General features: G+C 67.8%; 2 protein-coding genes across 17 annotated transcripts in view; one reads left to right on the top strand and one right to left on the bottom strand.

Annotated features, from left to right (window-relative positions):
• Window positions 1-16,762, bottom strand: part of LOC122452399 (receptor-type tyrosine-protein phosphatase V-like) — a 17,146-nt gene extending 384 nt beyond the window's left edge. Inside the window, exons 1-35 of one of the 14 annotated variants that reach the window (XM_043485968.1) lie at window positions 15,612-16,757; window positions 15,177-15,215; window positions 14,196-14,298; window positions 13,964-14,025; window positions 13,611-13,659; window positions 13,213-13,485; window positions 12,657-12,926; window positions 12,226-12,489; window positions 11,319-11,573; window positions 10,981-11,220; window positions 10,588-10,863; window positions 9,286-9,558; window positions 8,674-8,937; window positions 8,260-8,526; window positions 7,717-7,998; window positions 7,404-7,544; window positions 6,983-7,193; window positions 6,579-6,643; window positions 5,670-5,790; window positions 5,551-5,598; window positions 5,063-5,156; window positions 4,885-4,975; window positions 4,720-4,796; window positions 3,860-3,994; window positions 3,219-3,341; window positions 2,674-2,834; window positions 2,379-2,514; window positions 1,809-1,882; window positions 1,475-1,631; window positions 1,331-1,385; window positions 1,134-1,210; window positions 917-1,045; window positions 699-809; window positions 447-629; window positions 91-226 (exon numbers count right to left, since the gene is read on the bottom strand). In XM_043485968.1, the coding sequence (XP_043341903.1) occupies window positions 91-226; window positions 447-629; window positions 699-809; window positions 917-1,045; window positions 1,134-1,210; window positions 1,331-1,385; window positions 1,475-1,631; window positions 1,809-1,882; window positions 2,379-2,514; window positions 2,674-2,834; window positions 3,219-3,341; window positions 3,860-3,994; window positions 4,720-4,796; window positions 4,885-4,975; window positions 5,063-5,156; window positions 5,551-5,598; window positions 5,670-5,790; window positions 6,579-6,643; window positions 6,983-7,193; window positions 7,404-7,544; window positions 7,717-7,998; window positions 8,260-8,526; window positions 8,674-8,937; window positions 9,286-9,558; window positions 10,588-10,863; window positions 10,981-11,220; window positions 11,319-11,573; window positions 12,226-12,489; window positions 12,657-12,926; window positions 13,213-13,485; window positions 13,611-13,659; window positions 13,964-14,020 (5,095 nt within the window). In that variant the 5' untranslated portion in view covers window positions 14,021-14,025; window positions 14,196-14,298; window positions 15,177-15,215; window positions 15,612-16,757. The other 13 variants (XM_043485969.1, XM_043485967.1, XM_043485966.1 and 10 more) reach the window with 13 other exon arrangements.
• Window positions 16,763-17,976: 1,214 nt separating this feature from the next.
• Window positions 17,977-26,634, top strand: PTPN7 (protein tyrosine phosphatase non-receptor type 7). Of its 3 annotated transcripts, none has more exons than XM_043485322.1 (10): window positions 17,977-18,181; window positions 18,848-19,162; window positions 19,561-19,744; window positions 19,992-20,076; window positions 21,131-21,207; window positions 22,375-22,512; window positions 22,730-22,840; window positions 23,428-23,525; window positions 24,581-24,694; window positions 25,360-26,634. In XM_043485322.1, the coding sequence occupies exons 2-10, from the start codon at window positions 19,104-19,106 to the stop codon at window positions 25,451-25,453; spliced, it is 960 nt and encodes a 319-aa protein (XP_043341257.1). In that variant the 5' UTR covers window positions 17,977-18,181; window positions 18,848-19,103; the 3' UTR covers window positions 25,454-26,634. The 3 variants fall into 3 exon arrangements, with proteins under 3 accessions (XP_043341257.1, XP_043341256.1, XP_043341255.1); XM_043485321.1 differs by having other exon boundaries at window positions 18,001-18,181; window positions 18,894-19,162; window positions 23,368-23,525; XM_043485320.1 differs by having other exon boundaries at window positions 18,001-18,181; window positions 23,368-23,525.
• Window positions 26,635-26,803: the final 169 nt, after the last annotated feature.

Here is a 26,803-nt window from a genome sequence, read left to right as displayed (position 1 = left end):
GGGGGGGGGGCCCCGGATGGCCCGGGGCGGACCCCTCCCGCACCCGCCACCCCCCCCCCCGTCCCGAGGCTGAGCCCCGGGGCCACTCACCAGCGTTGGGGTCATGAGGCCGCAGGCCTGCGACTGCTGCAAGGCCACAGTGAAGACGTCCACGGCGCCCTCGGTCCCTGCCTGCTGCAGCAGCTGCTCCAGGGCCAGGAAGGTGCCCAGTTGGGCCGCACCCTTGCTGCAATTGACCTCAAGTTGGAGGAGCAACTGGGGGCCTGGGCCAGGGCACCGGGGAGGGACGCCCAGGAGAGCCACCACCAGCCTGGGCCCAGGCGGAGGGGCACGGGTTCCCAGGGGGTGTCGGCACAGAGCGAGGGGGGCTGTGTCCTCTGGCCCTCGCTCCGAGCCGGGAGGCCGTGCGTGCTCCGCCCGCTCCCCGGGGCCCCGTCCAGCGGCACCTGCAGTGACTGAGCAGCGTGCCTGGCTGCTCGGTGTCCCGGGAGCAGCACCAGCCCACGGCGGCCAGGAAGGGCAGCAGGGTCTCGGTGGGGAGCGCCTGGCCCGGCTCCCAGCATGGGAACTGCAGCCGCTGCACCGGTCTCTCCTTCCCGCTCGCCTTCTGGGTAGAGACGTTGGCACCACTGCCGAGGCGGGGGGGGCGGTCCGGGCGGCTCTACGGAGCGCCCCCCCCACCCTGCAGCCCAGCTTACATGTGTGACGTGAAGGAAGGTGCAGGGCCAGCCTGCAGCACTGCCGTCCGCCACCCAGCGCACGGTCACCGCGTCCGTGGTAACAGGCTGCGTCTCCGTGGGCCAGAACTCCTGTGGCGGACCCATCTGGGCTGCTCGGCCAGCCAGCCCACCCCGCCGTGGCCCGCTCCGTGCCCCACTCCAGCCCCCGGCGGCCCACCCTCTGCCCTGCCCCTCACCTCCTCCTGGGGGTCCGGTGGGCACAAGGAGGCCATCACGCAGGCCCCGTGCTCCCACACCAGCTCCCAGAGTTCAGCTGGCCCTGCAGGGCCGGTCAGCACCACATGGTCACGGCCAGAGGGCCCGCCCTGCAAGGCACAGCGTGTCCCCACTGTCTCAACTCTAGGACCCCCAACCCCCAGGCCCTGCCCACATGGTCAGAGGGCACGCACTTACAGGGAAGAGCCAGGCTTCAAGCATCTCCCCAGCTGGGCCGCTCTCCACCGAAGGGGACCACTCGTGACAACGGCCCTCTGTGGAGTGGGGGCAGGGGTGAGACCGCCAGAGGCCCAACCCCCGCCCATGCCCCCTGCCTGGTCCACTCAGCCCAAGCACCCGCCTGCACGCACTGGAGGCCGTACCATTCTGCTCACCGCGGGGAGGGGGTGTCCCAGAGCCTGCCTCGTCCTTCAGGGCCCGGAGCAGGAGCTGGGGGGCAGGGGGCGCCGTGAGGCAGGCAGGGTGCAGAAGCCCTGGCTCGAGGGGACCCCACGCCACCCTGCCCAGCCCCCAGCCACCTGGTGCTCCTCCAGGAAGCCCGCGTTGCCATTGGCGGCCTGTTCTGCGCACACTCGGGCAAAGTTCCTCACGGGGATGGGCTGCGGCCTGCGGGGGGCACCGGCTGCGTGGGAGGTGCCTGGGGCTGCCCAGTGCCTGCTGTGGGTCTCTGCAGCCCTGTGTGGACGGAGTCAGCAGCCTGGTGGTGGGAGGGAGGGGTACCCTGCCCCCCCACCCCCATCCTCCCCCCATTCCCCCGCCTCCATCTTCCCCCTCCACCTCCCCCTTCTCCCCCCTCCACCCCCCATCCCCCCCCTCCATCCACCCCCCCACCAGGCCCCGGGGCGCACGTACTCGGCAGCGCGGGTGCTGTGGGGCCCTTCCAGGACCCTGCTCAGGAGGCAGCTGTGCAGGAAGATGTACTGGCTCTGCGGGGGGGGGGGGGGGGGGGGCAGGGGGGCGGGGGCGCTGGCTGAGGGGCTGTGGCCCAGCAGAGGGCTTCCAGACTTCCGGACCCGACCAGCCCTGCGGCCGGGCCACGCAGGGGAGGATCTCCGGGAGTCCTCCGTGGGGCCAAGTGTGAGAGCTGGTGGGGGCCACCCACCCCTGTGGACCCCCGCCCAAAGGGAAACACGCCCCCTTAGAAGGGTGGCTGCCCTAGTCCCTCCCCCGGGGCCCTTCCCTGCCCCCTGAATCCTGTGGCCAGGCCACGGGCCCCACCTCCTCGAAGGGTCCCCGCCCCCGCCGCCGCCCGCGCTCGCGCCCGCGCCCGCGCCCTCCATCCGCCCGTGCCCCTGCCCGCCTGGGCGCCCCACCTGTCCCCGCCCGCGCGCCCCTGCTCGCGCGCCCCCAGCTGTGCCCTCCGCCCATCCCTCCGCCCGCGCCCCTGCCCGCACGCGCCCCCGCCCCCGCACGCGCGCCCACCGGGGTCTGAATCATGAGCGGCCGGTGTAGGCGCAGCACGTGCACCGCGTGGAACACGTCCACCGCCTGCTCCTCCTCCAGCTGCCGCAGCAGCCGCCACAGGGCCACAAAGGTGCCTGAGCGGCCCACGCCCGCGCTGCGGGGACAGAGGACCGGCTGTGAGGGGCCTCCCTGTGCCCCCAGCTCACAGCCTGCCTCACCTGCAGGGCCGGCCCTGGAGGACGGAGGGCCCAGGGCAGGGGCAGAGGGTCCGGGTGAGGGGGCTCCCGTGCCCCCGGCCCGCTGTCCGCCTCACCTGCAGTGCACCAGGAGGGGCCCTGCGCCCACGGTGGCCCTCGCCTGCTCCCGGACCAGCTCCACAAAGGCCAGCAGGGAGCTGGGGGCCTCGGGGACACTGTGGTCCGGCCAGGTGGTGAACTGCAGCTGCTTCACCCTCCGCTGCCGCTGCTGGGCAGCCTGGGGGGGGGGCGGGGCAGGGGTCCTCACTCAGCCCTTGTCCTGCCACCAGGCCCCGCGGGCAGGCTGGCCCCTGTCCCCCGGGGTTGCTGCCCTGGCTCCTCCAGCCTCCAGCGAGTCTGCCTGCCGGGGGTGCCCAGGCAGGGGGGCACCGCTGCCCCAGGAGGTCACGGCCCAGGAGGCAGATGGGGCTCGGGGGCCTGAGCCAAGCACAGCACAGGCAGAGACGTCCTTTCTCTCCCGGCCTCGGATGACCCTGAGTCTCCGCTCTGCCACCCGGCCCTTCCGAAACCACCAGCCTCCCGGGCAGGCAGGAGGCCAGAGACCCAGGGGTGGGTTGACCCTCCCAAAGGAGTGCTCCCCGCTCCCCTCGCGGGCACGCACGTGATGCAGCTGGAATTCCCGTGTGGTCCACTCGTCCTGTGGCTGCTCGGCCAGCAGGAGGATGGTGACCGGCCCGTGGGTGATGGGGCGGGAGTCGGCCGGCCAGTAGTGCTCACACAGCACCTAGGGCGGGGGGGCAGCAGGGGGACGCGGGTCAGGGTGGGGCGGGCCCGGCCACCCCGGCTCCATCCGCACCCTCCCGCCCTCGATCTCTGCTGCCCTCCTCATCCAGAAGCCGCTGCGTCCCGGACGGGCCCCAGCACCCCCACCCCAGACCTCAGGTGGCCCCGGGGCTTCCAGGCAGCAGCCGGGCTCCTGGGCCAACTGCATGGCCTTACTCAAGGTCACCTGGCCAGGCCACGCCGCTCCACGGAAGGGCTCAGAGGTGCTGTCCCAGGGCCCCGTGTGGAGCAGGACACAGGTGTGTCCAAAGCAAAGACGCAGACTGCCCTGTCTCCGCCACCCCCGGCCCTGGGCCCGGAGCAGCAGGGGCCACTGTAGGAACATCAGGGACAGCACAGGCGAGTCCAGCTGGGAGCCTGGGCGCCTGGCCCCTGTCCCTGCCCGCCTCCCAGACCCGCAGCCAGGCCTGCGGGCAGAGCCTGCCACCTGGTGGCCGCCCGGGGCTGCGGCGTGCTCACCCGCCCGTTCTCCATGCCCACGGTCAGCATGACGATGACGTGGACCTGCTGCTCCCACACCAGCCGCCAGAAGTCCGCCAGTGTCTTCTTGAGAGGCCCCTGGGTGGCGATGAACTCCTGCGGGTGGGTGTAGCCCTGGGGTGGGGGACAGGAAGACGTGAACAGGGCCCCCAGCAGGCAGCTGAGCATCCATGTGGGATCTCCGTAAGGACTGCGTGTGCATGCCGGCACGTGTGCACACACGTGAACACATGCACGCCAGGAACCCAAACAGGAGGCTGGCTCGGAGACGGCCCTACCTGGAAGGGACAATGACGAGACCAGAAGGGCCCCAAGTAGCCGCCCCAGGCCTCCTGCCCACACCACCTGCGTCCCCCAGGGGCCCACTGCCCACCCAGTGCCCCCGCCCCACCCGGCGGTCACTCCACTCCAGCACCCCCACTGCCTCTCCTGCCCCCACCCGACACCCCACCCGGCTCTGTCCACAGGCCCCCCCACCCCGGCTCTTCTCCGGGTCTTTCCGATGACATCCACCCATCTCGCCACTTGTCAGGATTCTGTGCTAAGAGCCCAGATATCTCTCCTCTAGGAAACCTTTCTGGACGTCTAGTCCTGGGTGGACTAAACGTTTCTTCTGAGCACCATTTCTCACACACACACACACACACACACACACACACACACACACACTCACAACTGCTCCTTTGAAGGGCGGAGTCCAAGCAGCCCCGCCCCGCCCCCTGCAGGCCCAGCGCGGAACACACAGACACACAAGCTGGCAGTCTTCATGGATGGCCAGGGCAGGACAGCGTGCCCTGCAAACGCAGGGGACGCCACAGCCAGCCTGCGGGCAGCCCTACCGGGATGAAGCTGGCATTGATGTAGTCAGAGTGGGGCTTCCCGTCCAGCAGGGCCAGCCTGACCCGGGAGTGGTCGTCTGCAGAGGGTAAGGTGTGTGTTGGGAGAGGGCACAGGCAGGCCGCTCCAGGCCAGCCGCAGCCCCACCTGCCAGCCACTGCGCTCACAGGGCAACACGTGAGGGTAGCGGTTCTTCGCGCTGTTGGCAGGGTGCTCAGCCTCCAGCCTCGGCTGCTCCTTGCCCACCTCCTTCAGCTCCTGCAGAGATTGGGGCCGGGACAGACCTATGTCACCCCCCACACCAGACAGGGGTCCCCCAGAGCCTGGGCCGGGCAGAGGCCTCACCTCAAACTCCTGAAAAAAGGCCTGGTAGGCGTGGGCACTCTTGGCCTCAAAGCTCTGCTGGAAGCTGTGCACGGGGATGGGCCGGTGGGTCCGCCTGGGTGGGGGCAGGCGGAGGGCCTGGTGTGCGGAGTCCTGCCCTGGTGCCAGTGGGCGTGGGCGCACAGCCCTGGGCTCCAGCCAGGGATGCGGGGGGGGCGGGTCAGGGGGGCAGACAGGACGACACGCGGAGGTGGGCAGGAGTCTTGGAGGGCCAGGCCCTGGACCCTGAGGACGCTCTGGGTGTCTGCTCAGCGTGAGGCCAATGTCAGGAGGCAGAGGAGGGACCCGAGGGTAGATTATGGCCCAAGCCCCAGAGGAAGGAGAAGAAAGCGACCCAGCCTGAAGCCGTCAGGCGGTTGGTCAGGGCCCAGGTGACGACGGGGTTGGCCGGGGCCGGGGGGAGTCGAGGTTGAGGCCGCCTGCCCAGTCCAGCACGGGCGGGTGCTCACCGCAGGTTGTAAGCAGTCAGCTCCTGGGAGCGCAGGCTCTTCTCTGCCCTGCAGGGGTGATGGGGTGGTGGGAGGCCATCCGGGGCCCCCCCAGTGCGGGCGGCCCTCCCCTCACTCACCTCTGCCCGTTCACTCGCCTCCAGCACAGCAGGCCCAGCAAGACACCCAGGGCGAGCACGCCGGCCGCGATGCCCGCTGCCACCGGAAGGGGCACCGCCCAGGAAGGGCTGGTCCGGGGCTCTGTGGATGGCGGGTGGGGGTGAGCTGGGGACCTGGAGCTGACCTGCGGCCCTCGGGGGAGCGCACAGAGACAGACCCCCTCGGAAGGAAGCACCAGACGCCAGATGGACGCTGTGGAGGCTGGGGGGTGGGGGGGGGTGGGGGCGCCCCGAATGGGAACCGAGCACAGTCCCCCCAGCTCCAAGTGAGGGGGCCCCCTCCCCCCAGCCCCTGACGCACTGGGTGGCCCCGCCCACCCTGAACCCCCTCCGGAGAGGAGGGCGGGGGAGGTCGCCTCACAGCCCTGGGCTGCAGAGCATTTGAAACAGAGTGGCTGACTTCAGATTTGCTACAAGTGTGAAATGCAGGCAGGATTGCAGAGCTTTACTGATAAAAAAAAATAAATGCAAACTATCTCATTATTTCAAAAATTAATCACATTGATAGATTTTCAGTATCTCAGTTTAAAGAAAATGTTGCCGAGATTAATTTGTTTGTTTTCCTCTTTTTCACACAGCTGCTAGGCAGGCTGAGTCCCCAGTGTCTCTCACTCACGGCTTCCTCACGTCTCTACTGCTTCAGCACTGCCTTGTGATCTCACAGGGTAGAGGCAGGAGGGGAGACCCTTTCCTCCATGTCTGTCCGCCCACCACCCCCAAGCCTGCCCAGCCCGCCCGGACCATCTTCCTCCCAGCCCGGGGGCTCCCAGCACTGCCATGTGGGACGGGTCCCGGCCAGTGGGTGGGACAAGGCTCAGCAGCAGACCCCCACCCAGGACCCACTGGGAGCCCCGCCGGGCGCCTGCCTACCTGAAAAGGCTGAGACGGCGATAAGGGTGTCAGGGCTGTGCCTGGAAAAGGCCACGACACTGAACCTGGGGCAGAGGAGCAGGACCTCCTGTGGTGGGGGGCCAGGCAGAGGGGCTGCGCCCCTCCCAAAAGGCTGAGTCCCAGGCAGCAGGAGCCCCCCACCTACGGAGCCTTCCAGTCCCGTCACCTGAACCTGCAGAGCGCCCACTGCCTCCCGCAGCGAAGTGTAAAGGAGCCCACCCCTGCCCCCCCCGGAAGGAGCCAGGGACCGGGGCGCTCCGGGTGTGCCCTGCCTGCCAGGAAGCCCCACGCCTCCCCTGAGTCAGCGCAGGCTTGGTTGGCATAAGGCATGAACGGCCCCAACGAAACCCGGAGTCTCCCCCTCCCTCAGCTGCGGCCCTCACCGATACCGGGAGCCCGGCCTGAGCCGCCCGTTACATATGTCGCGGGTCCGGCCGCAGTCGTCCGTGCCCACGGGCACCGGCCAGGATGTGGGCGCGGCCCAGGGCCCGGGGTAGAAGGGGTTGGAGAGCAGTACAGCCAGGTAGGCGTCGCGGCCGCCGTAGTAATGGTCGTACCATGTGCGGCTGACGGCTTCGCGGGGAGGCTGGGCCACTGGGAGAGGAGCAGAAGGTGGTGGGACCCAGGATGCCCCGCGTTGCTGGATGTGCCAGTTCCATGCTCCAGAATGCCCCACCCCCTTCCTGTGCTGGGACCCACCCCGCCCCCCAACCCTGACATCCATTCTGCCCGTGTCAGCGCCTGGCCCCTCACCACCCCTGCCAGGCGGCAGCCAGGGGCCCCCACCGCATGGCCGGGACTCACGCGACATATTGGTGGTGGCGATGACCCCGTACCACTGGATCTGCCCGTCCTCCTCGCCGAACATGCCCTGGGCAATCAGCACGCCCATCCCCGTCTCGGGCTCCAGCAGGGGGGCTGCGGCCAGCTCCGGGGGGTGCCAGGCTGGGAGCAGAGGGGGAGTGAGGCGCTGAGAGCAGAGCCGCCCTTGAGGGAGGGCAGTGCCGGGGCTGGGCCGGGCGCACGGCCATGAGCCCCGTGGGGTAGTGGCGTCGGGGGCAGGGCTGAGGCGGGGGCTGGGGGGTGGGCCCAGGGGGAGGGGGCCAGAGGCGCCTACCCTCGGGCGTGGTGGCGCACACCAGGCTGACCACCCGGCTCCACAGGCCGTTCCTGCCCAGCACCGAGAGGCTGAGGCGGTAGGACGCGGCAGGCGCCAGGCGCGCCAGGAGGAGGGCGCCCCCGGAGGTGTTGGCCCGGAAGACGAGCTGGGCGGCCCCTGCCGCCGCCAGCTGCTCCGCCACCACCAGACAGGTGTCCACGTCCCCCGCGGGCACCGTCCAGACCAGGGCCAGGCGCGTGGCTTCGGGCTGGCACTGCACGTCCTCCACCGGGTCAGGCTCTGTGGGTTCCGGAGTTCCGTATCGAGTGGGGGTCAGTGCGCAAGCGCAGAGGCTCAGCGGCACTGGGCACTTTTACCCCAGAAAGGAACAGCGGCCGCAGGGAGAAACGAGCGCTCCTCCAGACCCCCCGCCCCGCACCCATCTGGAGATCGAGGGGAGGCCCAGGGCGGAAGGGCAGGGCTCCCCCCCACACACGAGAAGGGGCGGGGCGGGACGGCTTAGCGCTCGGGGCGCCCCGCGCCCAGCAGACGCCAGCGTACCCACGGGCAGCGGCACAGGGTGCGTGGAGGCCTGGCGGGGCCCCGCCCGGCACCGCACGGCCAAGGAGAGGTTGCGGCCAGGCGTGAGGTCTCTCAGGACCAGGCGGGCTTGGCCCAGGGCCAGGGGCTGCTCCCGGGACAGGAGCCCGGCCCCCGCGAGCTGCGCGTGGCAGGCTCCGCGCCCCAGGGGGCCGCTGGCCCAGGCCAGGCTGACCACGGCGCTGCCCGCCTGCATGGACACCAGCAGCTCCGCAGGCACCACTGGGGCTGTGGGAGGAGAGCGGGCAACGTCTGACCCCACGCGGGGCCCTGGGCCGCAGGCGGACGAGGGGCTGGGGGCGGGGCGCCCCGAGGGAGGGGCTCCGGGAGGCCCCTCCCATCGCCCCGCCCCTCCCCGTCCCCACGCCCACTCACAGGTCCAGCCGGCGGCACTGGCCGCCACTGCACGGAGGGGCCCGGCCTGCGTGACCACCTCCACCTCGTACTCAGTGCCCGGAGTCAGAGCCGAGAAGCTGGCGCCGTCCACCTGGGCCCCCACGGGGCTGGAGTGCACCGGGACGCCCGCCTGGTAGAGTGTCACCCGGTAGCCGTCCCGGCCCCCCGGCGCGTGGACCCAGGACGCCCGGAGCTGGGTGGCGCCTTCACTGGTCACGTTCACCAGGGCAGGGGCGAGGGGGCCTGCAGGGAGAGTGTGGGGTGGGGGGGTGGAGAAAGGAGGTATAGGACCTCAACTGTGTCCCCCCAAATTCACGTTCACCCCCTGACCCTCAGGGCCTCAGAACGTGGCTGTGTTCGGAGATGCAGCCTCGAAAGAGGGGATTAAGGCCAAAAGAAGTCACTGGGGGGTCCTGGCCCAGAGGGGATTAGCGCACCCAGGGGCTCCCAGCCGGCAAGGGGTACCCTGGTGCCCCAGGGCAGGGGAGCAGCTGTCGTCAACCCAGCGGCCTGCTCACTGACCATGGGGCTCAGGGGCCAGTCCCCGGGACACCCAGCAAGGGTGGTCAGCGGGGCGGGCGGGGCACTCACGCGTCCAGCCCGTGGCGTTGGCGCTGCTGCTCTGGTCGGGACCCCGCAGGGTGGCCAGCCACACCAGGAACTCAGTGCCCGGAGCCAGCCGGGCCCAGGAGAAGGTCTGTGCCTCGGGGCCCAGGGTCTCCTGGCTCTCCAGAGCTGGAGGCCGCAGGCAGTAAAGCCGCAGGAGGAAGCCGTCCCTGCCCCCCGCGGGGGGGCTCCAGACGGCCCTCAGGACAGGGGTCCGGGCAGCCAGGCCCAGGCTCAGGTTGGCAGGCGGCGCAGGGACTGCAGAATGAGCAAGAGGCGGATTCGAGCCCCCCCGCCCGGCCCCCAGCCGCACGCTCAGGCTGGTCTCCAACACGGTCAGCCCTGGACTCAACCGCCCCCTTGCTTCCCAGGAAAACGTCTTGGCTAGCTCAGGCCCTGCCCCATGCCTGCTCCCCTCCCCGCTTCCCAGGCCTCAGCTCCGAGGGTGACTCTGTTCTGCCTGCCCCGCCCCCAGCACCAGCCCCCACCCCCCCAGGCTCACACCAGGACTGGGTCTCCCTGCGAGCTCCTTCCCTCTCTCTCTTCCCCACCTCTGGGCCTGGGGACACACTCCCCCTCACTAAGGCCCCTCTCTGACCACCTTACTCAGACCCACGTGCTCCTTGGCCCACTCCCTTCCTCGGGGAAACCTTCCTTGACCCCCTAAGGTGACCCTTCTATGAGCCCTGAAAGATTAGCCAGAACCACAGAACGTTCCTCGTAGTCCTCGATCTTAACCCGTGAAGACAGAGACTCACGCGGTTTGAACACACTGTGCATCCACACTCACCCTATGATATAACCACCAACATAAACCACTTTAATAGACACATCGACCATCTGTTTACTTGTCTGTCTGCCTTTCTACACTATCTTCTTCATAATTTTTAGCTTTGGCATGTAACCCCATACCTAAACATGGAAGGCATTCTTTAAATATTTGTTGGAAGGATGAATGGATGGTTGGAAGGATGGATGGATGAATGGTTGGAAGGATGGATGGATAGTTGGAAGGATGGATGGATGGATGGTTGGAAGGATGGGTGGATGGATGGTTGGTTGGAAGGATGGATGGATGGTTGGAAGGATGGGTGGATGACTGGATGGGTGGATGACTGACCCAATGGTATGAGGTGGGGAATGCTTGCAAACAGGTTCATGAAATGCCCTACTCTGAATAGACACATGGCCTCTGAGTCAGGCACACAGAGGGAGGCGTGTGAAGGATGTTGGTACCCACCCCACTGCCCAGGGCTGGCCTCCCAGAGGCTGCAGCCGGGAACTCACGTGTGCAGGCGCGAGCCCTTTGGATGCTGGCGCTAAGGTTCCCCACCCGAGTCCACACAGACACGGCGTAGCAGGAGCCGGGCACGAGACCCCGCAGTGTCAGGCTGGCGTTGTCCGGGCCCAAGTCGACAAGCCCGCCCGGCGAGCCCTGGCCGCCCTCCTGGTGCCAGCTGACCCTGTAGCCTCCCCGTGGCCCCGGTGCCGGGGCCCAGCCAACGGTCAAGGCGGAGGGGCTGTCCCTGCTGGCCACCTCCAGCGGCTGTGGCGTGGGGGGCCCTGGCAGAGGAGAGGGCGGTGAGGGGGCGCGTGTGGTGTGTGGGCCTGTGACAGCCCCTCTCCACCCGCGGCAAAGCCCCAGCCCCAGTTCCAGGGGACGCGGTGGCCCGCACTCACCTGCGTGGCCTGTGGGGCTTGAGGTGGCAGTGCCCAGAGCAGAGACAGCGTCCACCTGGGAGCGGGCCCCGGGCCCGTGGAGTGTGACCTGGGTGGCACCAGGTGGCCCTGAGACATTTCTGAGGAGGCAGGGGGCCCCCTCAGAGTGGGGCAGTGTCCGGCTCCCAGGCTCCTTGCTGGCCTCTGGCCCATCCAGGGGCAGCTCGGTACCGCTGCCCTGCGGGTGCTGGGCTGCAGCATCTGGAGGGGTGTGGGCCCTGGAGGGTGAGGGTCCACCCCTCTCAAGGTAGGCACCCCTGGGCAGGACCCCAACCCGTTCGCCACCGGCCCAGACTCACCACCCAGCCAGGCAGTGGCCTGGGCCCCGGCCTCATAGGGCCCCGCCAGAACTCTCAGCTCCAGAGTGTAGTGTCCGGATGGCAGGGGCCCTGGGAACGTGACGTTGAGGGCCCCAGGGCCCAAACTTAGGGTCTTTTCCATAGGCCCGCTCAGCCTGAGCAGGTAGCCCTCCCAGGCCCCGGGGCCCGCCTTCCAGCTGGCCCCAAGCCCTGGGGTCTGGGGAGTGAGCCGCAGGTCCAGGGCCGTGGAGGGACCTGCGGGGGAGGGAGACACATGCAGAAAGTCCTTGCAGCCGGCCAGCTCCTTCCTGTGCACCCTGGACAGGCCACCTGCTGGGTGAGTCCTGCGACCCAGCCAAGGACGCGGAAACACAAGAGCACTCCCAGGGCCAGGCCTGGCACGTCCTTGCAGCACGGCCGCTGCGGTCCCCTTCGAGGGGCAGAGGCCGAAGCACAGAGACAGCAAGCACTCTGTCTGGAGACCCACAGCCAGGCAGTGGCAGCAACAGGTTCAGACCCAGCCGCCTGGTTCCTCCACCTTCCCCAGAGTGAGAAGGCACGTCCTTGAGCAGAGGGGCATTGGGTCCCGGGGCTCAGCCCAGCCCGAACACTCCTGAGCCTCAGGACTGGTCCCTGTCTCTGAACCTTGGTCTCCCCACCGTCACGGGGGACAGCACAACTTACGGGGGTTAAATGACATGCCACACAGAAGTGCCTGGCATGGGGCCGGCACACGGCAATTGTCATCATTGTCACCTTCGGGGTGGGGGCTTTTACCACCAGCCAGCAGGCGGGCACTCTTGGGCCTCACCCCTTCCCTGCAGGACTCTGGACGCTCCCCGCATGGCCGGATCAGCCTGCTTGGCTGAGGGACCTCTGCAGTGGCCAGCAAACCCCCAGCACTCACGGGTCCACTCGGTGGCACTGGGCCCCGCTGCCCAACGGGGGCCGGCGACAGCGCTGAGTGTCAGCGTGTAGGGGGTTCCGGGAGAGAGGCACGGGAAGGTGTGGCTGGAGACACCTCTTGTGACGCCCGCCGTCCGGTTGGAGCCACTGAGGAGGTCTGTGAGCAGGAGGTGCAGCCAGGCGGCCCCCCCAGCGCTGCCCCAGGAGGCCCGCAGGGCCCTGGTGCCCAGGGCACGCAGCGCCAGCTGCCCTGGAGGTACAGGAGCTAGAGGAGGGCAGGCGGGACAGAGCGGACTGGAGAAGGGGCCCGGCCAGGGACCCGGCACCAACCCCGCACAGGAGCCAGGAGCCCCGTCACACTGGCTCAGGGCTCTGGACCACCCCTACCCCCAGCCGGCTGTCACGCGGGGTCTTGCCAGGCGCGGGCCCTACCTGTCCACTGGCGGGCACTGGTCTTCGCTTGGAGGTGGGCAGCCCAGGTGGTAACCTCCAAGACGTACTCACTGCCTGGTAGGAGGTGGCTAAAATTGTAGGTCAGGGTGCCGGCAGACGTGGAGACGTTGTGAACCACTGTCTGGGACTCCAGGTGGCAGAGGACAAGCTGGTAGCCATCCTGCCCCCCGGGGGCAGAGCCCCATGAGGCCCGCAGGCTGGACGGGCTCTCGGAGCCGTGGAGCTGCAGGTCCTGGACAGTGGACGGGGCTGCGGCGAGGCAGAGAGGGGTGCTAGGTTCAGGGCCGGGCAGCATCTCTGCTTCTAGTACTCCTCGACAGGTCCCTGTACCAGCGTGGTCCCCAGAGACCTCACCAACCCTCCAGGGCCACCATCCTGCTTGGCCACGCCCCCGCCAACAGGCCCCGCCTGCAGGCCTCCCGTCCCTGCCCCGCAGGCCCCGCCCCGTCCACAGACCCCGCCCGCAGGCTCCCCGCCCCTGCCCGCAGACCACACCTCGGCCCACAGGCCACGCCCCCGTCCGCAGGCCGCGCACCTGTGAGCACAGTGAGGCCGAGGCTGGCGTTCTGCCCGCAGGGGCGCACGGCCGTCACCTCCAGCTGGTAGCGACTTCCTGGCACCAGGTCCCGGAACTCGAAGCTGGACGTGTTGGTGTGGGCCTGGAGCAGCTGCCGTTCAGGGGAGCCGCGGGGGTTCAGCCGGCTGAGGCGGAGGGTGCGGCCGGGCCCGCCCGGCCCAGGGGCGGCCCAGCTCAGCGTGAGGCTGGCGGACCTGCCCCGGCTGCTGACCGTCACCCTCAGGGGCGGTCCTGGGGAGCAGGGGTCGTCAGGGCGCCCAGTGCCCTGTGCCCTAAAGGAGGCGGGGGCAGGAAGGGCCAGGACAGAGGCGGCCCGGGGGAGAGACGGCCCTGTCCGCCCCTCCTCCACCACCTACCTCCACTGGCCCCTATGGGACCCTCTTCCGGGGGCTGGCACTCATCTTCCTGAGGAAGGGGGTAGGAGGGTGGGGGAGAGGGGCAGAGGCTCTGGCTGCAGTCAGGGGCAGAGAAAAGGCTGTCCGCTTGTCCGTCCCCCACCCCAGGCATGGCCTAAGGGCAGCAGGCAGGACACCGAGGCACGGAGGCCCCAACCGGGGCAGCTGCCCTGTGTCCTGTGGGACTGGGGAGGAGCTGCTTCTGCCCAACTGGGAGCAGATCAGCTGGGGCCCTCAGCACAGCAGGAGGCCTGGACACCACAGAGAGCAGGACCCCCTGCCCCCGCCGGCCATGGCCCCGGGGCCCGCCTCACCTTGGCCAAGAAGCCTGGGAGCCAGAGGAGCGCCGCGAACAGGGCTGGGGGCCTCATCAGAGCTAGGAGGCAGCGGGAGGGGCTGTTCTGCATCCCCCCGCTCAGCTCCCGGCTCCCTGGAGAGCTTGGCTGCCTTTCCACCCCAGACCCTGTTCCCAGCAGGGCTCCAGGAGGGGGGAGGGGGGTCTCGACCCCTGGCTGCAGACACACTTGCCTCCCACTCTGGCCCTACCTGCACGCTCTTCAGCAGCTGGCTTTCCAGGCAGGAAGAGACTCAGACCTGGAGAAGCAACGCCCCGGGGTGGGCAGAGACAGCTGACTCCCGATACCTTGCCCTGGGGAGAGGAGGACAGGGCATCCGTGTTCCTACCGGGAGGGTCCTGGTGACATCGTGGTGCTGGGAGCTGGGTGCTGGGTGGACAGGCAGCTGTGAGTGTGTCCCCTTCTGGACACAGAGGAGCACGTTCTAAAGGCCTTTGTTGCAGGGGTGGTGGACCCAGGACAGCCCTCCTGCTTCTTGTCCTTGCACCCCCGGTGAGGAAGCAATGTCTACTGAGGGAAGAGCGAGCCCCTGCCCCAGGGTGAACCTGGGCCTCCAGCCTCGGCTCCTGACCCCTGACGCCCTGGACGTGTGCTTGCTTCCAACCCCTGCCTGCTCCATCTAGACCCTCCCCACACACACCCCCACCCCCTGCCACCCCCTTGTGGACGCAGGTGCTGCTGAGGCCTAGGGGTTCCTGCAGCCTGCAGCCAAGGACTCACCTGGAAGCGCTCCCTGGAGCCCCCAGCCCAAGGCGGCTGACATGGGGAAAGGTGGGGAGGGAGATGGAGGAAAGGATAGGCCCTGGTCCCCGAGCTGGAAGTCAGGAGGGGGACGCGTAGCACACAGGCAGGTACAGAGACACTGGGCAAGGAGCTGTCTTCTGCGGACCCTTCTCTCACCCCACTCGGCCAGCCCCAAACCTCAGAGCCGCCCACCAGCCTCTGGAAACTCAGCACTGCAGCCCCATCAGATTTTCCAGGCTGCTCACACATGTGTGTGTGTGTGTGTGTGTGTGTGTGTGTGTGCATGTGTGCGCACATGCATTCTTTCAAAAGAGGAGGTGGGGGAACAACCAGGGAAACTGATGTGAAAGGGGGGAGGTCCCAGTCTGGCCACGAGGGGGAAACACTTCACCCTCCCTGCCCCCCTCACCTGGGGCACCGCGCTTACCTGGCCCGGCAGAGCCTGGAGCAGTGGGATGGAAACAGCCTAATTCAGAATCGAAGTAGAAAAGGTACACAGGACTGGGTTTTAGGTAAGGGGTGGGGTCTCAGACTGTGCCCAATAGTCCCCACAAAAGGGGGCCTGTTGGGGACAGCACAGACCCCACGTCTAGTCCTATGGATGGGGCCTGGGGGAGGTAGGGGCACACCTGTCAGCCCCCAGCCAGCAGGGGCGGGCAGCCTTGGCCAGGACGGGGGTGGAGGGGGTGGGAACGCTCGAGAAGGTAAGGAAGACTCAGACGTAGGAAGCAGCCTCCCAGCCCAGCGTCTCCGTTCAGCAGAAAGTACCCCAAGGGCTCTGTCTTTTCCCGGCAGCCACTCCCACAGACAAACCCACATCCTCCACCTGGAACCCCAGGGGTCCTCCTGGAGCCTGACTTACTGTTCCTTCTGGGGAGAGCGGGCCGACGCAGAGGCGGGTGGTGGGCAGTCTGGGCGTGCTGGCTCCCTGGCTCCCGAGTGCCAACGGTAGTTTCCCCTGCTGCAGCCCGGCGTCCGTCTTCCGGGCCCTCCCCCCCACGCCCACTGCAGCAGCCTGGCCTTGAGCACCCCCACGCCCCGGGAGATAGTCTCCAGGAGGAGAAGGGCCGGAGGCTCCGGATGGCCCAGCCTCCCACACCCCGGGACCTCTCCAGCTCTCTGTATCTCTGTCTCCCCCACACAGCCAGGGACACGAAGCCCGCTGGGCTGGCCCGGGATCTGGGGGTGTGTGGGGGACCTGGGATCAGGGCTTCTCCTCCGAGAGGAGCAAAGAGGACAAGGCGGGCTGGAGCAGCAGGGCCCCACAGCGGGCCAGTCCTGAGACTCTGCCTCAAGGGCTCTGTCAGGGCATGGCCTTTGACCCCAGGACAGGCAGGTGCTGCAGGAACAGGGCTTGTATTGGGAATTCCCAATACTCCTGCCCCTCTGAGGGGCTCCTGACCCTGGGGCTCCCAGCCCTGGATCTGGGGAGCGACTGGAGGGTGGGGGGCTCTGCTGAGATGCAGCTCGGAGACCTCAGCCCCGGCACCCCTGGCCCTCCGGGAGCCACTTCTCCGGCAGACGGCTCCCAGCGCTGCGGGATCTGCCCTCTGACTGATGCGGGAGGGGCGCTCCTCGGCCCCTAGGGAGAGGGCTCCTGAGAAGCAGGGAGGAGCAGGGACCCCCAGCAGGCCCTCCTGGTCTCCTGCGCCCCGCACCCAGCTCTGACGCACATTGGCAGGTGGAGTGAGCAGCCTGAGAGCCATGGGGGTCCACGCTGGGGCGGGGGTAGGCTCAGGATGGGAGTCCCTCCATGGCCTCCAGGCCTTCGTCTGCACCCCACAGCCCGGATGGGGCAGCATCCACCCTGGACGGGGCCCAGGCCAGGCTGGGGGCCTGTCCTCTCTGAGGCCCTGTCCTCGCTGAGGCTTCTGCTGGCGCCCGGCACCTCCAGCTGCGTCTACACCTCCAGTGATGTCCAGGCATCTCTTAAGTTGAAAGGGGTGCAGGGTGAGCAGGAGGGAAGGTGAGTGTCACCCCCAAATATAGCGAAAGGGAACTGAGCTGTCCTTGGGGTCTTACCTGGTGCCCAACCATTACCCACCCCGCCCCACCCACTTTCTGCCCCTCTGGGCCCCCAGCTCTCCAGCCAAGAGCACAGTCTCTAGCTCCTCCAACCCTGAGGGGAGGGGTGCTCACAGCCTGCAGGCTCAGACCTTAGGGGCCTGGGGGCACTGGCGGTGCAGTGCGGGGCACCCACCCCAGCCTCCTCCCCCACTCCTGCGGTATCCTAGCTTCCTGTTCGTGATAAGAATCAGCAGCTTGCCCCAGAGAGGGTGGCCTTCTTTCCAACTCCCCCTTTCCTTTCCCAGGCCCCCCACTACCCACTCATGGAAATACGGGTGGGTTTTGGGCCAGCTGAGCTAGAGGCCACGCCCCCCGGTCTGCCAGGGGTCCCCAGGCTCCTGCCCTGTCCCCTCCACCTGGGCTCCCCCGCTCGGGCCTCCCGAGCGCCAGGCGGCCACCCTGCCCTGCCTGCAGGCAGCCCCCCACCCCTCCTGCATGCCACCCCCGGCCTGTCGTACACAGCGCATTTTGCTGTCACCTTCTGATGGCTGAATCAGGGAAGTGGGTGGCGGGGTGAGGATGGGATTGTGGGCGCCCGGAGGGGATGTTTCGAGGTGACAGGAGCCCAGCAGGGAGCCAACAGGAGGCCCACCGGGTGAGCCAGGGGCAGGCCAGTGGGGTCTTGGACTTGGGGTCTCCCCTACCCAGGGCCCAGGCTCCAGGTGGCGTAGCAGCAAAGCAGACATGGGGGTCGCCTTGTGTGAGAGCCAGAGGCTGGCCACCCTCCGTGGGTCCCTGAGTAGATGTCAGGGTTCTGGGAGGAGGCCTGTGGGGCTGGGGGTGGGGGAAGCCCCCAGACCCTGCTACGGGGTGTCTCTACTGCCCACCCCTAGAGTGGCTGACCTGGCTCAGACCCAAGGCATCTCGGAGCTGGCAGCCTGGGGTTCACCCTTGTGGCCTGGCCTGAGCCTTTCCCTTCGTGGAGAGAGACTCCCGCCCCCTTCCCCCACCTCCGTGTGCGCCTACTTCTCCCTGTTCCTGGTGGGATTCCCGCAGCTGGAAGGGGCAAGGGCTTCTGGGGGGCAGCCTGGGGTGGGGGTCGGCTCCGCTGTGCCCAGCAGGCAGGCAGAGACAAGAGGCGGCCAGGGCCTGGAGGAGAAGCCCTGCAGGAGAGGCGGTGGTCAGGGCCGGCCATTCCCATGCGCAGGGCCGGGCTGTGGCCAAGGTGTGGACAGGCCGGGCCCCGGGGTCAGAGGCGGGAGGCCGCCGGCCCTGCTGGTGGCAACAGGCAGCTGGGTGTGCGTGGGTGGCAGTAAGGAGGGGCGGAGGGAGGAAGCGGGCTTCCTGAGGCCTCCCCAGCCCTCAGAGACAGACTGACAGACAGACAGACAGCTGGCAAGAGGCGCCTGGGGACACGGCCGCCTTGTAAGTACCTGAGGGGCGGGGAGGAGCCCCGAGGCCCCAGGTCGGCAGACACGGAGGGCCGGGAGGGGGTCCCCGGGAGGGCGAGCGGGAGGGCGTGGGGGTCACGCGCTGGGTGGGCAGGGGCGCTGATGGCCCCGAAGGCAGGCAAGGCGCGGCGGGCCGGGGAGGGCGGACAGGCGTCCTGCTGCAGCCGCCCCTGCCCGCCCGGACCCCGCGGGTGCGGCAACCCCACCACCCCAGCTCAGCTCTGAGCCGGGCCCTGGCCTGGAGGCGGGCTGTGCCCTTGGCAAGGCACCCCGCCACCTCTGCGCCTGGCTTGTGCCCCCAGCTGTCGCCTCCCCAGGCCCTGCGCTCGCGGGCTCGGTGAGGCCACTTCCTGTGACGGTTACTGCGGCAGGCGGGGGATGGGCGGCAGGAAGGCAGCACCCTCCCGGGCCGGAGACCCCAGAGCCCGGGGGACCTTGGGTGGAAGGGCCGGCTGCCCCAAGCACAACGCAGGTTCACCTTCTTGTCCAGAGGAGGCCCCTGCAGACCCAGGGGCGTGAGCCCACCCTCCACCCAGAATGGCCGCACGCCCCCTGGACCCTGCCCCTCCGGATTCCTCCGGATCCCATCCCATCTCGGCCCCCGTCGTGACCCTTTATCTCACCCTCCCGCTAACCCCAGGCGGCTGCCACCCCACGCCCCTGCAGAGATCCTGGCCTTCCCACAGAGCCACACCACCACTTCCTGGGGAACAGCGGAAGACAGCAAGGAGACCCGAGGTGCCCGAGGGCAGAAGACCGCCCGACGGCCCAGAGGCCAAGTCGCATGGCCGCGTGAGCTCCGGGGGCGCCGCCCCCAGCATGGTCCAGGCCCGGGGCCGCTCCAGAGCACCGCCCCGGCCTCCCCTTCACCGTCATAGTCGCCTTCGGGGGCAGCCATGACCCAGCCTCCGCCAGACCAGGCCCCAGCCAGGAAGCACGTGCGGCTGCAGGAGAGGTGAGACCCTCCGAGGAGGGCCCCGCTCGGCCGACCTGCCCTCGGCCGCCCCTCCGGTGGGACCCCCACGCCTCCCCAGGCAAAGGAAACCAGACTGCTCATTTGCATATCTGTGTCAGCCTTGCGCCTGCGCCCCAAGTCCCAGGCTGGGTTGAGCACCCCTCGAGGGGCCCGGAGCCTCCAGGCCTGGATGTGGATCTGAGCTTTAGGGGCCCAGCCAGGAATGGGAAGTGGGGGCAGCTGGAGGCAGCTGCTGGGTTCAGAGCCTCCTCACTGGCCGACGAGGGGCAGGGGTGCTGGGGGCCTGGGCCTCAGGGTCGAGAAGAGACAGGAGCTCGCCGTCAGCGGTGCTGGGACAGCCGTGACTGTGGAGGCCAACCGTGCTGTCTCTGCTGCAGGCGCGGCTCCAACGTGGCCCTGATGCTGGACGTGCGGTCCCTGGGGGCCGTGGAGCCCATCTGCTCCGTGCGCACGCCCCAGGAGGTCACGCTGCACTTCCTGCGCACGGCCGGGCGCCCCCTCAGCCGGCAGGCCCTGCAGCACCGCCCGCCCAGCCCCACGCAGCTGGAAGAGGAATTTCTGGTGAGAACGAGGGCCCCCCGAGTCACTGCCCTTCTGGATTGGGAGCAGCTGGCAGGCCTGTCCCCGTGGGTCCTTGGGAGACAGAACCCCAGGGGCTCCAGGAAGGAGAAGGCTCCACCCTCTGCCCTGCACCCCATCCAGACCCGCCTCCTGATGCCGGGAACGAGGCCCCTCCACCAGGGAAGCGGGGGGAGGGAGGCTACAAAGGGGGCCACTGCTCACACACCTCCTCCCCCGCCCCCGCCAGAGGATCCCCTCAAACTTCGTCAGCCCTGAAGACCTGGATATTCCTGGTCATGCCTCCAAGGACCGATATAAGACCATCTTGCCAAGTAAGGACTGCGGTGGGGCTGGGGTGGCGGCGTTCAGGGGGTGAGACAGCCTCAGCTAGGAGGGGGCTGCCCTGCATGGGGCCTCATATTTTGACAGAGGGATGCCCCCGCCTGGCCCTGGCCAGGGAAGGGGTCAGGAACCACGCCAGTCTGAGACTAGGCCCTCACTGCGGGCCAGCACTGCTCAGCGTGGCCCTGGGTAGTCGGTGTGTGGCATTCTAACCCCCATTTTACAAATGAGGAAACCGAGTTACAGAGAACTCATGTAGCGTGCCTGAGGTCACAGTGTCAGGCACCGACCCCCTTCCTCCTGTTCCTCCCGCCTGGGGAACGGCCAGCCCCGTCTGCAGGGGACGAGCCCCATACGGACGGCTCCCAAGAGGCGCTGAGGATCTCAGACGGAGGGGTGAGGAGGCGGCAGGCAGGGTTCACGGGGCTGACAGACCCGGGTCAGCACCTCCTGTGTTCGGAGGCACGCGCGGGGCCTGCTGACCACGAGGCCCGGAAGGCTGTCCCCGCCCCGCTCCGCACAGAGCAGCCTTATCTGACCCGCCGCCCCCAGCAGCCCCCAGTGTGGAGGCTGCAGCCTTCTGCCAGCCTGCTAGTGCCCACGGAAGGGGCGGGGGCAGCCTGCTCTGGGCCCCGAGGTGCCCTCTGCCCAGACCAGCTGGCCCCTGGGAGCCAGCTTCTTCATCGGGCCTGGCCTGGAGCTGGAGAAAGGCCCCCTTAGAGGCTGACTCGCAGGGTTGGGCGGGCGTGGGATGAAGCCTGAGTTCCAGTGGGGTTTCTCAGGAGAAACTTCCTCCACCGTCTTTCTCTTTCCATTTTTATTGCCACGACCCCTCTCCGCACCTCTCTGACCTCCGCCTGTCTGTCCTGCCGGCACCGCCCGGGGCCTCCCCGGGCCGCCCTGGCCTGGGCCTCTGCTGCCCAGGAACGCCGCGGCCGCCTGCTCGTCACGGCGCCTGGGCCGGCACAGGCTGCCCCCTCACCACCCCTGCATGCCGCTGCTCTCCTGCTCGCCCTTTGACCTCTGCTGGTTTTCACTTCCTAGACCCCCAGAGCCGAGTCTGCCTGGGCCGGGCACAGAGCCAGGAGGATGGGAATTACATCAATGCCAACTACATCCGGGTGAGCTGCTGGCGGGGAAAGGGGTGATATGTCCAGAGACCCCCCAGGACACCTCCCAGCACAGCCGGGCACCTGGTGTCCTGGCTCCAACCCCATGAGCTGCCGGAACAGGACACCAGGATGCACAGAGCAGACGTCCGGTGCTGAAAGGAAGACCCGGCCTCCTCTGCCCCTGGCCCCCCACACCTGCCAGCCTCTCCGCGGAGAGCGGCCCTGGCCACCCTAGCCCAAGACTCCCAGGTCTGCCGCCCAGTGAGGCACCTGGCCCCTTCCCTCCCCTCTGCCTCTGCTGCTCCAGGCAGCCCCTCCTTCTTGGAGGCGGCTTAAGTCAAGGAATTAAGGAACCGGAGGCCAGGAGGCCAGGTGGACTCCACGCCTAGCCTTGTCCCCAGTGCCCAGCCTCCGGCCAGCAGGGTGGGAGGCGGCAGGCGCAGACGTGAGCCCTCTAGCGGCTCCGAGTGGGTGGGACACCGGCAGGAGTGGACGTGAACAGCCCGCATCAGCCACCTGGTGCGGAAAACTTGACTCTTTTGGAAAGACCCTGATGCTGGGAAAGACTGAAGGCGGGAAGAGAAGGGGACGACAGAGGGTGAGGTGGTTGGGTGGTATGACCGACTCGATGGACATGGGTTTGAGTAAACTCCGGGAGTTGGTGACGGACAGGGAGGCCTGGCGTGCTGCAGTCCATGGGGTTGCAAAAAGTCAGAGGTGAACTGAACTGAGGGCCCCGGGGTGAGGCATGGGCCAGTGAACGGTCTGGATCCCCCATCCCCTGAGGAGCAGGAGGATTCTGAAGGGGAGAAAGAGGGCTGGCAGGGGTGTGCTACACCTTGCTGCTAACTCCACAAAGTAGCGTGTCAAAGGGCAATGGTTTTGCCCGCCTTTGGTGCTAGTAGAAGGGACCATTCAAGGAGGCCCCGAAGGACCGAACGCAGCACGCTCTGTCCAGACCTGCACCGCAGCGGCTGGGCGGGCACGAGACCTGGTCTGCCTCAGCAGAGCAAGAGCTGGGACCCGGCTGAGCTCCGCGCCCAGAGCCCATCCCGGCCAGCGCGGGGCTCCCGGTGTGTGCGTCCCTGACGCGCGTGTCGGGCCGCAGCCTGAGCTGGCCCCTGCAGCTCGGGCTGCCCCGGGCCCCATGCTCACCGCCCGCCTCCCCGCCTGCAGGGCTACGGCGGGCAGGACAAGGCCTACATCGCCACCCAGGGCCCCATGCCCAACACGGTGTCGGACTTCTGGGAGATGGTGTGGCAGGAGGAGGCACCCCTCATCGTCATGCTCACGCAGCTCCGAGAGGGCAAGGAGGTGGGGGCGGCTCCAGGCAGGGCCCCGGGGGCTGAAGACACCTGTCAGCCCCTGAGTCACAGGCCACGGAGGCCACCCCAGCCAGAAGCCGGGGGCAGGGGGAGGCGGGCACTTCATCTGCAGGTGTCAAGCTCCCCAGGGGGGCAGGGAGACGCCTCGGGGAGCCCTGTTCCAGCCGACAGACCCCAGCCCCTGACTCCCAGCTCCCCCCGCCCAGAAGTGCGTCCACTACTGGCCCACAGAGGAGGAGACGTACGGGCCCTTCCGCATCCGCGTCCAGGACGTGCGGGAGCGCCCAGAATACACCGTGCGGACACTCACCATCCAGGTACCTGGGGCCACGGGTGGCTGGGCCGCCCCTCTCTGGAGGTTCCCTGGGAGTCTCCGGTTTGCTCAGGGAGACCTGCCTGAACCCACGTCTGTGGAGCTGCGTGGGCCCGGAAGAGGGACGCGGGTGCCATCCTGGGGCCCCTCCAGGCCAGCAGGGGGGTGCCAACCATACCCGTGGGGAGTGGGGCAGGCCCTGGAGTCACTGCTGGAGGGAGTCCGGCAGTTTGATGAGAGGCTTAACGGCACGTGAACGCGCCTAAGGCCCTGTCACCGGAGGCGCCTTCCGCTCTCCTAAGCAGCTCTCTGGCCTCCGAGCATCACAGCCCTGTGTTCAAGGCAAAGAACTTGAGGCTAAGGGACACGCCCACCAGGCCTGTGCTGGTGGGAGGCAGAGCCAGGACCTGAGCGCGGGTCTCTGCGCTCTCCCGGGGGTGTCTGAGGAGGGAGCCCAAGCAGGAGGAGGCCGGTCTTCCGCTCGGGGTCACCCCGTCCCGTGCCCCCTTCTCACGCCCCGCCCCCGCCCAGCACCAGGAGCAGCGCCGGGCCCTGAAGCACATCCTCTTCTCGGCCTGGCCTGACCACCAGACCCCAGAATCGGCGGGGCCCCTGCTGCGTCTGGTGGCTGAGGTGGAGGACAGCCCAGAGACCGCTGCCAGCTCTGGGCCCATCGTGGTCCACTGCAGGTATGCACCCCCAGGGAAACCCTTTCTCCCCACGGGGCCCCTCGGAGGGGCTCTGATTGGATCAGGGCGGGCCGGCCCGGGCCTCACTCACACAGGGATCTCCAGCTCATCCAGCAAGTGCGGAACACAGACGTGTGGGCCGGGCACCCAGGCATAGTCCAGAGAGGCAGCTTCCGCTCCACGGGAGGAGGAGACAAACCCGCTCCCTGCTGCCAGGGCGCACGTTTATTCATTCCACAAATGTTCACTCAAAGCCTGTCATTGCCAGGCACAGTGTTCAATGCTAAGGAGACAGTGTGAACAAGACCATTTGGTTACTGCCCACTTTTACGGTCTGGTGGGAAAGACAGATAAAACAGGATGCAGCATGATGAAATGTGACAGGGGGTGTTGGGGGGCACAGAACCAAGTCGCCCCCACGAGACTTTGGCCAGAAAAGGTCTTCTGGGAGGAAGGACCTCTAGGCCAAGCTAAGACTTGGGAGATGAATGAGCCAAGTGAAGGAGCAGCAGGGAGCACCCCGGTGGATGGAGCTGCAGCTCCCAAGGCCTGACGGGAGGCGGGGGGCAGTCAGGGCGCGGGCCCGGGACGCGGGGGCGGGCTGAGAGTCTGCAGGGTAAGAGAGGGCGTGCGGATGAGGGGCCTCCCAGGACAGGCCTAGAGACCCAGGTGTGCCACGGAAGAGGCCCGGGGCCTCGGGCTAAGAGGCGGGCAAACGGAAGGGTGAGGCAGGGACAGACTCGAAAGAGGCGCAGCATTCGGGAGGCCCGTCCTCAGCAACTCACGCGGCCGCAAGCGCAGGCAGGGGGCTGTGGACCCGCCACGGGTGCAGCCGGCGACGCTGGGGGTCAGGGGTTCACGTGGGAGGGGAGACTTCCTGAAGAAGGGAAGAAGGCAGGGCAGAGCTGGGGGAGAGGACTGGGGGCAGGACGGGCAGGCAATGGGCGAGCGGCGCCGTCAGAGAAGGACGCTGGCGCATCCGAGGCGTGGCCGCTGCCCTCCCCGCCCACCTGCCCCCGTGACCGCCCCGCCCTGCCCTGGACCCCTGGACCCAGCGCAGGGATCGGCCGGACCGGCTGCTTCATCGCCACCCGCATCGGCTGCCAACAGCTGAAGGCCCAAGGGGAGGTGGACGTCCTGGGCATCGTGTGCCAGCTGCGACTGGACAGGTGGGCACTTAGGCTCTGGGCATTTCCTATGGGAGAAAAACGGGCCCCTTGGGCTTCAGGAGCTTAGCACCTTACACCCAGGCCAGAATCTCCACCTAAAATTTAGCTGGGGGGGGGGGGCTAGAGTTAAACAGGACACTCCTAGAGTTAAATAGGATTCACCTGAGCTTTCAGTCTTGTTTGTTTTTTGTTTCCGTTTTTCCAAATATCCTTCTTCAGGGTGGGGAAGGTGGGGAGAGAGTGGATGGTTGGCTCTAGAAACAAGACAGCCACAGGCAACCGCAGAAGCTCACTGGTGTAGACAGAGAACAGGGTACACCCCCCTAAGCTGTCTCTGTGTCTCCTGGGTCCCCACTTCTTTACCCAGCAGCGGCCCCCTCCCCGGAGAGCTGCTGTAAGGAATGAGCTCACCAGTGGGAAAGCATTGGGAACACGAGGTCTGGGGAGTCACTGCTTCTAAGATTATTGGGGAGACGAAACCTTGGGGCTCAGGAACATCCCTGCTGGTCAGACAGCCCTCCCCCGGGGGGGAAGGTGGGGGCAGTGGGGGGAGTCCCGGCCTGCCACAGAGAGGACGCCCCTGGGAGGGGGTGCCCACAGGCCTTCGGGCGGGTCGGGCCAGCCCCGCCCGCCTCAGCTCAGGGCCTGTGTGCTTCTCCCCGCAGGGGCGGCATGATCCAGACGGCTGAGCAGTACCAGTTCCTGCACCACACCCTGGCCTTGTTCGCCGCCCAGCTGCCAGAGGAGCCCAGCCCCTGACCCGGAGCCCTCCCTGCCCAGGGCCGCTTCCCCGGGCCTGGGGAAAGGGGGCCTCGGGAAAGGGGTCTTTGTGACCTGGGGAATCCCCAGGGGGCCTGTCTGGGGTCCCAGGAAGCTGGCCAGTGAAGACGAGGCCAGACACCGGCTCTTGAGCACTGCCCACGCCCCTGCCCCCTGGAGATGCCCCCAGTGGACACAGGGGTGACCCCCACGTGAGAGCCTCGGTCTCTTCCTTAGATATGGACCTGGTGCTTCGCTGCCACCAGGGCAGAGCAACCTGAGGGTGCCCAGAAGCTGCTCCAGCTGCACCCCCTTCCTGGGGCTGGCGAGAGCATGACCCCAAGATCATACCCATCCTGGTCCAGCCCGAGAACAGGCTAATGGCCGGAGGTGGGAAAAGCCTGGTGCTGCCTTGACCACGTCCTCAGCATCCTGCCAGGGACTTTGCCTCCTCACCCAACATCAGAGGCTGGACACCCCCAAGAGAGCAAGAACCAGAACAGCCCCATGCCCACACTGGGGTCTGAGGAACAGGCTACAGAAGTGACCAGGCCAAACAGTTAAAGTCTCTAGAAGAAGGAAAGTGTGGGAACACCTCCCCACGGTCCAGACTGCTGCCCCTGCCTCCGTACCTGCCAGCCGCCTGCCCCAGCCACTCCCCTGGGAGACCCTGCGTCCTCAGCCTGCCTGCCAGCCTCAGAAGGGACGCGCGTGCCCAGGAAGAACACAAGACCTGAGCAAGGAGCCGAGAGCACTGCCTGACTCCAGATAAGAGTCCCGCCACGCCCTTCTCCCTGCAGAGCATGCCTGGACGGCACGCTTGTTTCCACCAGCATCCTGGGTTAAAGCACCTATGTGGGCCAGGGGCTCAGGCTGAACAGGGTCCGCCACAGTTCACCCTGGAGAGCTAACTGCCCTCCACGCCTCTCGTCAACACGAGGCCCAGGGCCCCCCAGACCTAATCTCAGGGTTGACCACCACCCGGGAGTGAACTCACTCCTCCTGAGGCCTTCTTGCCCTACGAGAGGCACTTCCGCTGCCCGTGGAGCTCAGACCCCCCCAGGAGGAAAGCTGCCACATGGGCGGGTCCCCCTTCCTGGGTGCTGCTGCCTGAACCCTGTCCAGACCTGAGGACAGGCCGTGGAGAATAACAGGTGGGGAAATAAAGGTTTCTTCTTGTCCTCATGCCTCCAGGGCCCCTTCACAGCAATTAGGGTAAGAATCCACAGACCAAGGACAGGCGGCCGCTCTTCACCCCGGAATGTGCACTTTTACAGCCCTTCCAGGGACACGGGGAACAGTGACCCTGGAGTGGGCTTGTCGGGGGGCAGGGGAGACAGAGGTGTTCCT

This window comes from Cervus canadensis, chromosome 13 (assembly GCF_019320065.1).
Source record: "Cervus canadensis isolate Bull #8, Minnesota chromosome 13, ASM1932006v1, whole genome shotgun sequence".
Classification (NCBI taxonomy): domain Eukaryota; kingdom Metazoa; phylum Chordata; class Mammalia; order Artiodactyla; family Cervidae; genus Cervus; species Cervus canadensis.
Note: the sequence above shows the minus strand (reverse complement) of the source record. Positions and strands in the feature narration are given on the sequence as shown.

Excerpts from the sequence above, each read along its gene's own strand:
- PTPN7 (XM_043485321.1), top strand. The coding sequence starts at position 19,104 with ATGACCCAGCCTCCGCCAGACCAGGCCCCAGCCAGGAAGCACGTGCGG. Across the intron at positions 20,077-21,130 it reads ATATAAGACCATCTTGCCAA|ACCCCCAGAGCCGAGTCTGC; the intron begins GTAAGGACTGCG and ends TTCACTTCCTAG. Across the intron at positions 24,695-25,359 it reads TGCCAGCTGCGACTGGACAG|GGGCGGCATGATCCAGACGG; the intron begins GTGGGCACTTAG and ends TTCTCCCCGCAG.